At 43.5% G+C, this 13,702-nt stretch overlaps 1 protein-coding gene across 1 annotated transcript in view; it reads right to left on the reverse strand.

Moving 5' to 3' along the window:
- Positions 1 to 13,702, reverse strand: part of TRPM2 (transient receptor potential cation channel subfamily M member 2) — a 1,289,439-nt gene that overhangs the window by 671,475 nt on the left and 604,262 nt on the right. The window contains exon 19 of the mRNA XM_044304068.1: positions 9,030 to 9,201. Coding sequence (XP_044160003.1) covers positions 9,030 to 9,201 — 172 coding nt within the window. The remainder of the gene's footprint in view (positions 1 to 9,029; positions 9,202 to 13,702) is intronic.

The raw sequence follows: 13,702 nt of genomic DNA on the forward strand, positions 1-13,702 counted from the left end.
GGGTCCTCACGTCCACTCACCACCATGTCTTCAGGTACGTTTTACATTGATATCTCCCTGTCCTAACCCCGCTAGTGACTCTGCACGTATCCATAGTGAGTCTCTTCATACATCCATGTCAACTACTGTTTACATAGTGATTTTCACCAGAGAATCTCACTTCCATGGTTTGCTGCTTTCCGGCTTCAACGCCATGTATGGATACGCTGTGCCTTTCCCCTGCTATTAACAGGGCAAATTGCATTATTTGTCTGAAGATATCGTGTAGCAACTGCATATTGGACCATTTTGGTCACCTTTAAATGCACATCAGCACTTTACTCTGGTACCTGTAAAATGTGTCATTATTCATTGACACTTTGGTGTATTGTGGCGTCCGTGACCCTGTGCTTCTCTGCATTCTTGTAATTCTGTAGCAGCTCCATCTTTTGTATTTTTATCAATAAATTTACATTTTTATACCATTCCCCACTTGTTAGTTTTGGAATACATGTGAGGGTGTCCTATCTTTTTCCTCAGTTAGAATAGGCATTTTTGTAGAATGACATTTACAGAAGATCTTGAAAAGACTTTTCTTCAGTTTTCTTTGTTTAGTTGGATTACTTTAATCTCTCTGTATTGTTGAAACGGAGATGAAATAACCTTTTATTAAAAATGTTACAAAAAACCACATGCTTTCAAAGGGTGTCCTAATTTTTTCACATGACTGTATATGCCAATAATATACTTTCTATATATTGCATTTGGATACAGCAGCATTTGTTTGCTGTTTTGCTGAGTTACCTCTGCTACAAACAGTGACAAACAAATGCTGCTGTACCCAAATGCACTATATAGAAAGTATATAATTGGTATATAACACCACGCTTCTATCAGTTTTTTTAGGGGGCGACTGGTATATCACACCAGTTATAATAATTTTTTCCAATTTCTACCGCAAATATTGTCACTTCGAGAATTAGCAATATCTAGAATATAGTGCTATATCTTCGTAACCGCAAATATTCTAGATTTTTTCATCAGTACCTATGATCCCACACTGCTTCTTGCTTGTGGGCCAATGAGAAGGCTGCAATATTTTTGACTTTAGGAGTAGTATTGATCGCAATTTTTTTTACCGCAATTTTTTATTGCAAATTTTCAGTTTTTCCGTTTTTCACAATCAAGAAAATTATGACTGGAGATCACAAATTATCGAATATATGATGAATATTCGCCTAAATATTCACAAAATATTGCAAATTTGAATATTGCCTTTGCCTCTCATCACTGTTCTTCAGAAGAGGGTAGATTTGACTGCCTCCAGTACCAAGCTATTAGACACTTAGCTGCCATAAATGCATGTTGAACTAACTTAGTTTTTCTTTTGGGCAGGTTACTCGGGAAGACATTAACCAGATAGCATGTGGGTTCCAATGGGACATCCAGAGACAAGACTTCATTGATCAGTGTCTTAACTTTCATCCAAAAGGTCAAATTAGGGAAAACTCCTAAATAAGTGGGGTAAATCTCCACCTGGTGCCCTACACTGCCAGCATATATTTACAATGGATGGGGTTTAATCTATGCAACAGTGCTGGTGTTGTACCAGTACATAAGAATTGTATATTGCCTTTCTTTATATGATACACATATGTAGGAGGTTGTTGCTCTGCACCATATACACCACCACATATCTGGCGATAAAGAATATCCTAAGAAGTTTTCACATTTGCACATATAGGAATGTTTAATAAACTGTTCCAGGCTAGGGGTAGTAAGTATCTGATAGATGGTTGAACTGAGACCCTTTGTAGATGTGGTCAATTTACATAACTTCTCAAAGGTTGTAGGCAAGGAGACTGTCTGCCCTGCAAACAAGGAGGTGTAAAAATAACAAACCTGTATATAGGAGTAATGAGCCATTGGAGGCACGTTACATGTGATCCTCAAAATGTCAAAGGGAAAGGGTTTCAACGTGGCATGATGCACTCTGTCTACAAGCCGAAATAGTTAATGCTGAAACCATGGGCTTAAAAAAAACAAGGCAAGGTACTGTCAGGTAAAAGAAGTATAAAAAGAAAGAATGTCATAGCGGAGTGGGCGGAATTAAGAGGAAACAATCTGGAACATGTGTAACATCCCAGAGTTATGTTCCCTGCTACCACATGTCAAGTGAAATCATATTGTCATTTTATGTATTTTTTAGGCCTGTTTTATGTATATGTTGTAATTTCCATGTGCACCAGGCAGGTGGCAGCAGTATGTAGCAGGACCATAGCCAGTTTAGTATTGCTAGACTGGAATAGTTCATTGATTCTGTGAGCAGAAGTGGGCAGCTCCCATGTCCTGTCTCATGGGGAGGAGAAGGAAGTTGGAGAGTGTACCAGCCACCCCTGCTGGGGGAAGGTTGTGTTAGTAGGAGTTATAAGTAGGAGTTATAGGGATCCCAAACCAGGACCTTCTCTCAGTTGAGACCAGAGGACATTCCCAGCCTGAGCCATCAGCCTCAGCTGGTTGATAAGAAAAGCAGTCACCTCCAGCCTCCAGGAAGAAGCATTCCCTGTGAGCCAAGCTGTGAGTACATATCCAGAGTCCAGGAGAAGCCCAAATTCCTCCTCAGCTAGTTAGGCCCATACTAAGCAGAATATAGTCAGAGCAGAAGATAGATACCTGCCATATTCTTCAGGCATATGATCAGAATAAGAAGAGATATTGATCCCTGCCACATATTGCCAATACCTGCTGGGACCTAGATGACTACTGCTGTAACTCGTATGGATTTATGCTGCATTAAGTAAATACAAGTTGGATTATATCACCAGTCTGGATTTCATTCCTTACTACCAAAGTTCCTCAGTTACTCCTACTAGCAACACTAATTTTATTGCAAGTGAGCCAGGATCCAGGAGTCCAGCCGTACCCAGGTAGGAGACACCATTGACATTACACAGAAACACTATCCCCAGTCTGGCATTCTTCACCTGGTACGTGAGTTATTACATCTTAAAGGGCCCTGAGACTATAGCTTGCGCACCCTGCAATTGGCGTCACAAACAAAAACTATTAACTATACCTACACCTGACCCAGTCAGCACTTAGTATTGCGCCCGTGTGCATTGGTCCCAATCTGGCTTACTGCATGTTTTGGCGTCACTGGCACAGGATAGGATTGAATTGTGTGCCTAAACCCTGTCCAACAGAACCGGATCCAATTGTGTACAGATTCGGATCTAATCGCATGTTCCACAGTATTGCAAGGGCTGCAGATTGTGCAAAAACGTTGAAAATAGACTTTATTACTTTTATTGCTGGACCTGAAAATGCTGCATTGTGCGCGTCAGCACTGCAAGGGTTAATCAGCCATGTTTCCCTCATGGCCCAGCATCTTTATGACTTTCAAGAGCATGACGATAGCAAATACGCCCCTCAGAAGTGTGAAGAGACAAGCACACCCCTTCAGGAGCGCAAAATTAGCGAATACGCCCCCTGAAGCGGGGAAATTCTGTAACTCCCCCTCAAGAGCGCGAAGATGTCGAATACGCTCCCCTAGAAGCGGGAAAACTAGAGACTGCCCCCAATGAACTTTCTATTGTGATCCAAGGAAGTGCTGACTCCTCCCTGTGGGCTACACCCTTATCTCTGGCAGTCTGTTGGATCAAGGAGGCAGTAAAGATGGCGTTTCCCCAGCCCAGATGGAACCAGATGGCTGTGGGTGGAGAGCCAGTCTATGAGGAGCAACCGCCGGAGAGCCGAGTCTCGCAAATTGTAAACAAGAGCGGATCCTCTGTCTTTGCCAAGTCCCCGGAGGCAGTGGATCCCTCCGCGGTCAAAGAGCCCATGCCACTTACCTTGGCCAGCGCCCCTGATCTTCTAGAGAAGGCCGCTGTCAATGTCCTGGTCCCTGCGGAGGAAGACCATGACCTAATTCAGTTTCCGGAGGCTGTATATCCCTCCGCCATGTCAAGTGACAGTGTGGAGGACGAGGCACCAGTCAAGATTGGCGCTGACGTCGTACCTGCTCCTGCTAAGGATGCCGCTGACATCGCTGTGCCAGCCATTGATGAACCTGCATCATAGATGGAGATGGCACCCTGTGATGGCAACCAGGAGGCACCGGAACCGGCCGCCCGGTCGCAACAACAGTTAGGAGCTGCCGCGCGCCCTGAGGCTCCTGAATTTACCACCAGGCCTAGGCCTGCTTCGTCAAAGACCCTTACTGGTGCGGCCGAGGCGGCTGGTGTTTCCACTCCGCCGCCCAGCTCCACTCTCATCAAGCCGGGGAGCCTGAATCCTGAAGTGCCCCGTGAGATCACTGCTTTTGCCCAGACTGCCTGGGAGTACAAATCCGCCATCGATGAATGGGTGAAGCAGGTGGTGGGTGACCCCCAGCCAGGGGATCCAAGACTAATCCGACGGACCAGAACCGTCCTATGGTTCTCCTTAGAACGGGTAGTCGGTTTCCTACAGGACAACCATTCCGGGACATACATTTTTGTGGGCCGACGCTCAGTAAAACGGCACTACCTGCCGCAGGCCCGTCGCAATTTGTACTCGGGGGATCAGGTGGAGTATACCCCCATGCACTCTGTACAGGGCCCCTTTGCTGCTGGTGTAACCCTTTTGGACAAACCATTTACCCCTGCCGTCACCCCAGAGACCTGGCAGGAGGATCCAGGCTCTGTGGGCAAGGTGAGATGTCTACAAGAGACCCCGGATGGCCGAATGTGATTCAGAGAGCAGCCCCAGCCTGAACCTGCTCCACTTATACCTGACCTGGCTGCACCACCAACCCTGCGGGTAGGCCAGATCAACAATTAAGTACTAACATTTAATCCCAAGGTGCAGCCGTACATTCTGCCCTGGAAACAGCCCCAGACACCTGCTGTGTCCCTGCCTGAGCCCCTTCAGCCAGAGGTTCTGAGCCCCTCTGTACCAGCCAGGGATCCCGGATTACAACAGGTTACAGCTGAGTTTTCCAGGCTGTCAGCACAGCCATCCTCAACAGCTACCACTAGAGGGCAGTGGCGCACCACCACAGCCGCTACCATGAGCTACCAGAGGCAGGAGAGCCCCCTGATGCGCTATAGCAGCTCGAGTAGCGATGAGGACATGGATGCCCTCCTCTAAAGTGTCCTCTAAATAAAAACTGTGACATTTGGGAGCCACATCGTGGACTGATTCCTGACGGGTGAGGACCTGTTGGCCTTGTGTGTGTTTAACGTTTTTATGTTTCAGGTTGCCTGGTTAGTCCTCACCCTGATGGTCATGCTCTGTTAGGACCCCCCCCATCATCATTTAACCCCCTTATGTCCAAGTTCATCATTTTATCCCCTTTCTCAGGTTAATTGATAACCTTGTGCTTTTACATGACATTTTATACCACCCTTGGATTACAATTAACTTTTATCCCAGTGGATTACAATTGACTTTTATCAGTTTCCAGAGGATTCTACAACTTCAAGCACTTCCAGGAAACAGGACTCAAGTTATTGTTGGGCCTCATTTTGCATTCAAAATTGCACTACTTTTATAAAATGTTTTATTGCAACATAAAAGCTTGCACCCAAAGAAAAGACTCAAATGCTACCTGAGCTCTTTGTGACTTTCATGTTATTTAATACTTTTCCACTTATTGTACCAGTTGCCAGTTATGCAACGTTCAAGATAACATGGCCATTGTGTGTATTCTCCTTCTAGGTGCCACAATGTGAATTTATGCACTAATTGTAACAATTGCACTTAACCATTGCACTTAACAAAAATGTAGCAACTTATTTAAGTGTGCCTCAACTTAACAGCTCTTGTTCTCTCCCCTCTTTATACGGACTGTCTTCATAGGGACGTGAATACTAATGGCCTACACCCGGTGATATATACCCATAGGTACCCAGGGTAGGACCAAGTGGTAAGTCCAGGCAGATCCAGTAACTACACAGGTACCGTGCTGCTTCGGGAATCATTAGAAGTCCTAGACTGCTCCTTCCCGCTTGTTTTATGTTCAGGATTGGTCCCATCCTGTGACATTGCCAGAAGATATGGAGACGATAAATACCTCCCCTTCTGAGCCTTTTGCCTAAGGTATGGTACCTCAAGCCTTAGAGCCTTATTTTAGCTTCCCCTCAGTCATCATAGTGATCGTGCTACAAGCCAAATTTCTCAGGTTATCGTGCAGGGAAGGGAATACAGGATAAAGCCACCCTTCCATTTGAGGGCATTCCATTACACTATAGCGGGATTACGAAGTAAAGACACCCCCATGCTTTTTTTGATGTTTACAGCGCTTAAGACATACAAAGTCAGTCAGTAAAGGTTTTGCTTTGTGCAGTATATAGATTACCTGGTTATATCAAGAGAAGGAAACTGTGTGTGGGACACCTTACTCTAGCAGGCAGGAACCTGTGGAAAGCCATTAAATGTTTTGTCTAAGTATGTCATTATATGTAAATTCACGCAGCACTTTGTATTTATTGGGTACCCAGAGCTGATCTTTCTTAACCCTCCTAAACGTAAGCCAAGGGCGGCTTAACTTAAAGTAAAGGGGAATGTAACATCCCGGAGTTATGTTACCAAACTCTTTTTCCCTGCTACCACATGTCATATAGAATTATATTGTCATTATTGTAATTTTATGTATTTTCTAGGCCTGTTTTATGTATATGCTCTAATTTCCTTGTGCACCAGCAGGTGGCAGCAGTATATAGCAGGACCATAGCCAATTTAGTATTGCTTGACTGGAATAGTTAATTCCAGTTTAGTTCTCCCCCCTCTGTGAGCAGAAGTGGGCCGGCCCCATATCCTGTCTCATGGGGAGGAGAAGGAAGTTGGAGAGTGTACCAGCCACCCCTGCTGGGGGAAGGTTGTGTTAGTAGGAGCTCCCAACCTGACCCAGTCAGCACTTAGTATTGCGCCAGTGTGCATTGGTCCCAATCTGGCTTACTGCACATGTATTCCATATGTCACAGGAAAAGAACATCATCCCAACAAAGAGGATCATTTCACTGAGCCTGTAGAACCCCAAAGTAAAGAATTTGATATGAATCGGGGCAATCCATAGCTTCGCTATCTCTGTCCACCTCGTAAAGGCTTTAAGAGAAGAACATGCTACCCTCCCGCCCAGACAAAGAGCAAATTGCAAAGCTTTCAGTACTCTACAAGATACCAGAATCTGTACTGTATCAAAAAGATTGAGTACTTTGGGTATACTGGTCATTTTAATGGCAGCAATACGTCCCAGTAGGGAGAGCGGCAAAAGAGTCCACCTATCCATTAATCTACTCATTTCCGCAATCAAGGAAGGGAAGTGTTTGTTATATAGTTCACAGTATGTACTCAAGATATTTACACGAAAGTAGCGAATGGCGCTAGAGCACCATCAATAAGAAAAGTTACTTTGTAAGGTGGTTTAGCATTCTCCTGGTATGTTAAGGGGGAGTGCCTCTGTTTTTGCTGTGTTTATCTTATATCCTAAAGGACGACAAAGTGCTCTAGAAGGGAATGTAGGCTAGGCAGGGTTATATGCAACTGAGTAAGGACGTCACCTGCAAATAATGACATCTTAAATTCCATAACTCAGGTAAGGATCACCTTAATATCCGGATGGAGGTGAATAGCCATAGCTAATGGTTTGATGCAAAGAAGGAACAATAAAGGAGACAAAAGGCACCCCTGTCTAGTACCATTGTACATCCGAAATACTGGAAAAGTGTCATAAGGAAGTTTTATGGCCGCTGAAGGGGAGTGATATAAAGCGCAAATAGCAGAAACAAAGGGGCCTTTCAAACCAAATGTAGATAGTTCAAAGAACATAAAGGGCCATCCTAAGTGTTCAATAGCCTTCTCTGCGTCTAAACTAAGCATACAAGCACTTTGGTCTGTCTTTATTAGCAACGTGTATGAGATTAATAGCCAATCTAGTATTGTTCCCTCCCTGTCGATGGAGGAAGAATCCCACTTGGTCTTTATGCATAAGGTCAGGAAGCCACAATGACAACCTATCTGCTAGTAACTTTGTAAAAATCTTAAAAGAATGTGCTAACTTTTTTGTTTTGCATTGGCAGTATGCATGATAGAGTATAGGAGAGAAGAGAAATAATTATATTGATCATATTTCTTTCACATATCTGAAGCTCTTTCTGCTGCTTTTGGGGTGAATAAAGCCAAGCTTTATTCCTCAAGATCAGTGAGTAATCTCACCGATCTTCTTTTGGATGAATAAATGCAAAGCCTTCAGCAATGAACAAATACCAAGTGGAAAACTAAATGGTATATATTAAAGCAGAAAAAAGTGAAGCAACTGCCGTGTGCATATGACTATAGTATAGCTCTGTAACATAATAGGACACATTTCTATGGGCCCTTGTAAGCCTCTGATTTCATACAGAAGGCATACAAAGTTTTTGTGTCCTAATGAACCCAATAAAATAAAGTTAATGTGGCATGATGCCATATTACAGAGATACTCTCCTCTTCAAGAATTGCTTTAGTGGAAAATGCCTCCAACATACATTGCAGCAAGGAACACCATATGTGGACATAGGGTTTTTATTTTGCGCTTTAGATACAGAGCTATAGAGATCTGGCACACTGTTTCACCGTGTGCATAAGGCCTTTTGCGTATTGTTTTTATGTTCAACGGGCTCATTTAAGTTTTGGTCAATTCTAAACGTTATGTCTTGTGTTTCACACTAGATCTGACTTTAAATAAAGAACATCAGCTGCAGTAGGTTAAAATGTTTGTCCCACCAACATTCTTCACATTTCAGGCTTTGCTTACTTGAAAGTAGAAAGAAAAAAAGTAGGGCCACAGAATGTCATATCATTTGTATGATGTACAACAATATTATTACAATTATGCAGACATGTTTTAACTTCAGTATCAGTATTATACGTGGAATATACATCATGGACAAGTACTGTAAGTTATCTACTAGGCATCTTATTTATTTATACCTGTACATTCTTTGTTATCTTCAATCATAGAAAAATTAGCTTAGAATACACATTTATTGACAATTATTATAACATCCCCATCATTATACATCCAATACCGTCTATGTAGGAAGGGATCTGTCCGAACAAGGTCATATAAGAATGGTAGACAACTCCACGGAATATCCAGTCAACTCTTATCTCATTGTGGATTAATATAGCTTGCTTTGCTACTCCAAAAGAAACAACCCACACAGCCAGGAGGAAGAGGAAAAAGAAGACATCTTTCATCTGTGAAAAGTAAATTGTAGTGCACATTATTTCCATGCTTACAACAATATTTGGTGTATGAGGTAAGGAAGCTATCTACAGTAATGTATATTGATTACAGTAGAAAAGGCTACAAGAAATGTACACAGTTTAGGAGATTAAACAGTCAAAAAGCATAAGAATTCCAAAAGAGGTGTTTCTTAAGATGCAACAATGTGTGCCACAATTACACTAAAATTTTGGAGCAAAATTAAGTCAGCTGTAAGCCATCTAATAGGCAGTATAATGTTTTGCCTATGTTAAAGTGTCTAAATATTATAATTACAGATTACCACATTTTTATGGAACCAAAGACACTTCTGGAGAAATAGGGACTACTGGACAGCAATATTTTCTTTTGAATCCAAATGTCAGAGAGAGAATTTAAGGAGAATCTGTCTGTACTATTTTTAGCTGTTTGTATGACATACTGTATGTGACATATATGATGCTCTGCTATACTCATTTCTAAATATGCCTTTATGTCCAATTCAATGTTTTCTATCTCCCCCAAAAAACACGTTTTTACAAATATGCAACTAGTTTATCAGTGCTGGAACCCATCATGCACTTTAGCAGTGAGCCCTGTTCCTCCACTCCTCTTCTTCTCTCCACTTCCCAGCTGCCGCTCCAAATCTCATCAAGGCTCATGTTCTCCTTCTGTGTTTACCTGCGCAGTCTGTAATCTTCTGCTGACAGTGGCTTCATTAGCTCATTAACTTTATTAACTCAGGCCCTTTAAAGAGGCCACCAGATTTGTCAGTAGTGAAAACTGTGGCATGAACGATGTCATCCCCCGATAGTTATCTTAGAGCAGACTCTCATGCTGATACAACAAAAAATATCAGAAGAACAGATTATCAATTTTTGTGGCCTCCCTGTAGCTTTTGGGGACACATACAGAAGAGGTCCCATAAAGGAGGAGGGTGAGGAGGAGGCCAATGATGATGACAATACCGACCACAATGACCAATCTTCTCAGAGGAAGGGCAGATCCAGAATGAACTGGGTCCTCAGGCACACTAGTCAAAATGGCAAGGTGTATGCTTTCTTGCTTACATGATGACAGCCATATCATTCACATGAAGCAGTCTGATGATTACTGGATAGCCATGCTATTATACCCTCACTATCAAAGTAAAATGGGGGACTCTTGCTATTAAAGCAAATTGTTTTTCACTTGCCAAAAGGGAGGTCAAATTACTATATTACCAGGAAACACCATGTAAGCAGCTTTCCACAGCTTTCAGTATGCAGCCGCCTGCTGCCCGCATGTCTGACCTGGAGGCATCTCTCCACCCTTCCTAATAACACCAGCAGCAGAAGGCACAGCAGTAGCAACCACAGCTGCCAGCTCAGCATCTTCAACATTATAGATTAATTTTCTCATGTGCCACACCAGGTTAATGCAAATCAGCAAAAGAAGCAGTACCACCTCAACACCCAGGTTGTTACGACCCTTGGTCATGGTCGTGACTGCTGTGGCCGCATGCAGTTGCCTGCGGTCTTGGTGTTGTTCTCAATCACAGGTGAGGGCTATAGTATGTTGCCTCACCTGTGGTTGCCACTGGCAACATTGTGTATGTGGCAGCAGAGCAGCCTGAGCGGTGCTAGGCAGCTTGCTGCAATAGGCATGCGGTTGCACCTGGCAACCTCTCTTTATAGGTGTGCCTTTTATCGGTGTGCACGGGGTGTTATATGTGTTGTGTGCACTTCCCCTTTAAGTTGATGTCTTCCCTTCCCTGGTGTTGGAAGGGTTAACTTCCTTCCTAGTGTGTGTGTGCACTGGGTGTGTCTCACTGTGGGTGTGGCTACTTGGCCCTATAAAGCCTCAGTGAATAGCAGTAGTCAGTGGGGGTTCTTCAGCCATGCTTGCTGGAGACAGCCTCCTGGTTACTTACCATCTGCCAGTGAGGGCCACCCTGGTGGTCATAAACGTTATGTCTGGTGTTAGTTTATGGTTTATCTGTTATTGCAGCATATGGTTTACTGGGTTCCTGTGTGATGTCTGTTGTGTGCTGTGTCCTTTGTGTTGGTTGTGGATAGCAGCACTTGCACGTGGGTTCCAGGTTGTGTGTCTGTGGTGGGTAAGTGTGGTACTAGTCTCACTTACCTGTCATTACCATATGTCTGTTTATGTTCCCCTTTCTATGTAGCTTGGCCAGTGAGACTCCTGTTCCTCTGTGTCTAGGAGGAACGTGTTGTCTTACCCTGCTCCTAGTCCAGGGCCACCCTGAGGGCGAGCAGGAATATCAGATTCCGGAGTATGAGCCCTCCTACCTGCAGGGTTGGCTCATATGGATAGGAGACAGGGTCAGAATTAGGGATGTGTAGGAGGTGACCTTCTCCCTTATTCCTGTCCTGGCCATGCTCTGACCACCCATCTGCTGATACCGCACGGCTGAGGGTTTTCCCCATCCGCAGCCGCGACACAGGTTCAGTCTTACCTGAACTCTGGCCGTTGTTCGGTGCATATTGTATTAGCTGACCCCATGAACTTCTAGGCAAGCCTGTCTTATCAAGCCTACCGTGGCATCTCAGAGATGGTTTAAAGCGTGGCAGGGGGTATCGTGACAAAAACAACTCAAGTTGTCCTTCACCAGTGTACAAAACACCATTTTTTAAAACAAGTGAAATGTGGGTCTGTGAGAACTCCAGGTAACACTGAATAGATGGTGACCGATCATTTCTTCTCCACTGTCTGCCTGCCTACCATCATACTCTGTACTATGGCTGCTGCTGCCCCCATCCTGCCACTGATGCTATTGTTACAAAAAGAAAACTGTTTGAAATCCATATGTCAAGACCCCCCACTCTTTTGCTATAAGCAGCACCCTTTCCTCAGAAACATAATTATCAGAAGCTCACTGTCCTCTAAAACAACAGCAGGAACATGCCCCTGCAACCAAACAAAATATAAGATCTGTCCATACATACTGGCCACTGATAAGATATGGATTGCCAATAAACAACAGGAATACAAAGTCTAAGATACATTCACCTGCACCATGACAAATATGATTTACTTGATTGCCTGAACCAAATGTCCTACGGAGATTCTCTATCTATGTGAAACTATAGCTTAGAACAAGTATAAACTCTCATTGCCTAATAATAAAAGAAGAAAAAAAATCTATCTGTATAAAAAAAAATTGGATCCATGACCACAACATCACAATCATGAAAGATTAGGAATGAATGTGTCACATGGATTTATGTCATTGTACATCTCTGAAGGCATATTCCCCTCAGACCTCTTGGGTTCATTACTTTCATGGATTAGATTTGTAACAGAAAACAATAAAACTTTAAAACTCCAAAAGTGCCTTCACATGTGGCAGATTTTGTGGCAGAAGATTAAGCGTCTGAAAATCAGTTCTATTCGTTTTTGTGTTTTCATTTTTCTTCTCTATCTTTCTTGAGCCATACCTTATTTATATTTCCGATCACATAGCTTGTATGAGGGCTTTTTTTTTTGCGGGACAAGTTCTACTTTCTACTGCCACCATTAATTATGGCATACAATGCAGTGGGAAGCGGTAAAAAAAAATTCCAAATGGGATGGAATTGTAAAAAAAAAAATCCTACATTGTTTTACAGGTTTTGTTCCTACGGCGTTTTTTTGCAGCAAAACTGACCCATGTCCTTCATTTTCTAGGTAAGTATGATTACAAGGATATCCCAGATGTATAGGTTTTGTATGTATAAATAGTGTAAAAATAAATTCAAACAAAAAAAATAAGACATTTTTACATCACCATATTCTTACCCACATAACTTTTTTATACTTATGTCTACTGAGCTGTATAGGTGCTGTCACGAGGGTGTCAAGAGCCACGTCTGACTCCGTTATACCCGGGGTCAGGAAGTCGCAGCGGGTGGCTGCGCGCTCTATGTCTAAAGATCACAGTGTTTCTTAGTGTTTGTTTTCTGTGTTTGCCTTGCTATCCTTTTTGTCTCACTCAGGGATCCGTAGCTTCTCCTCCTCAGCTGTTTCTTGTCTGCCACTCCCAAACTCCTTATATTCTCCTCTCACACTTCTCTTGTTGCCAGTTATAGAGCTTCCTGCCTGGACATCTATGCTGACCCACTGGAGCTGAGAATCTGGTTGTTGTTCCAGAGTGCTACCCTCCGGATCCCTGTTGGGCTTTTGTTGTCTCCTGTTGTTGCCCTCCTGGGATTATATGTTTAGTTTGTATTGTCTGTCCTCCCCTTGGTGTTTTCCTTTAGAGCTAGTGGTGCGGACTAGTGTTCCCACCGCCCTGTTCACTATCTAGGGCTCATCCTAGGGAAAGCCAGGGTTTTAGGCGCGTGATCGGCGTACGGGTGAGGAACCCGTCTAGGGACGACAGGGCAGCCAGGCACCAGTCGCAAGGTGAGTCAGGGGTCACCACCTTCCCTCTCACTAGGGCAGGGCCTCCCTCTTTCCCTCCCTCTGTGTCACGTATGTGACAGTTACGCCGATCGTGATATTATAACTGGC

This window comes from Bufo gargarizans, chromosome 8 (assembly GCF_014858855.1).
Source record: "Bufo gargarizans isolate SCDJY-AF-19 chromosome 8, ASM1485885v1, whole genome shotgun sequence".
Classification (NCBI taxonomy): domain Eukaryota; kingdom Metazoa; phylum Chordata; class Amphibia; order Anura; family Bufonidae; genus Bufo; species Bufo gargarizans.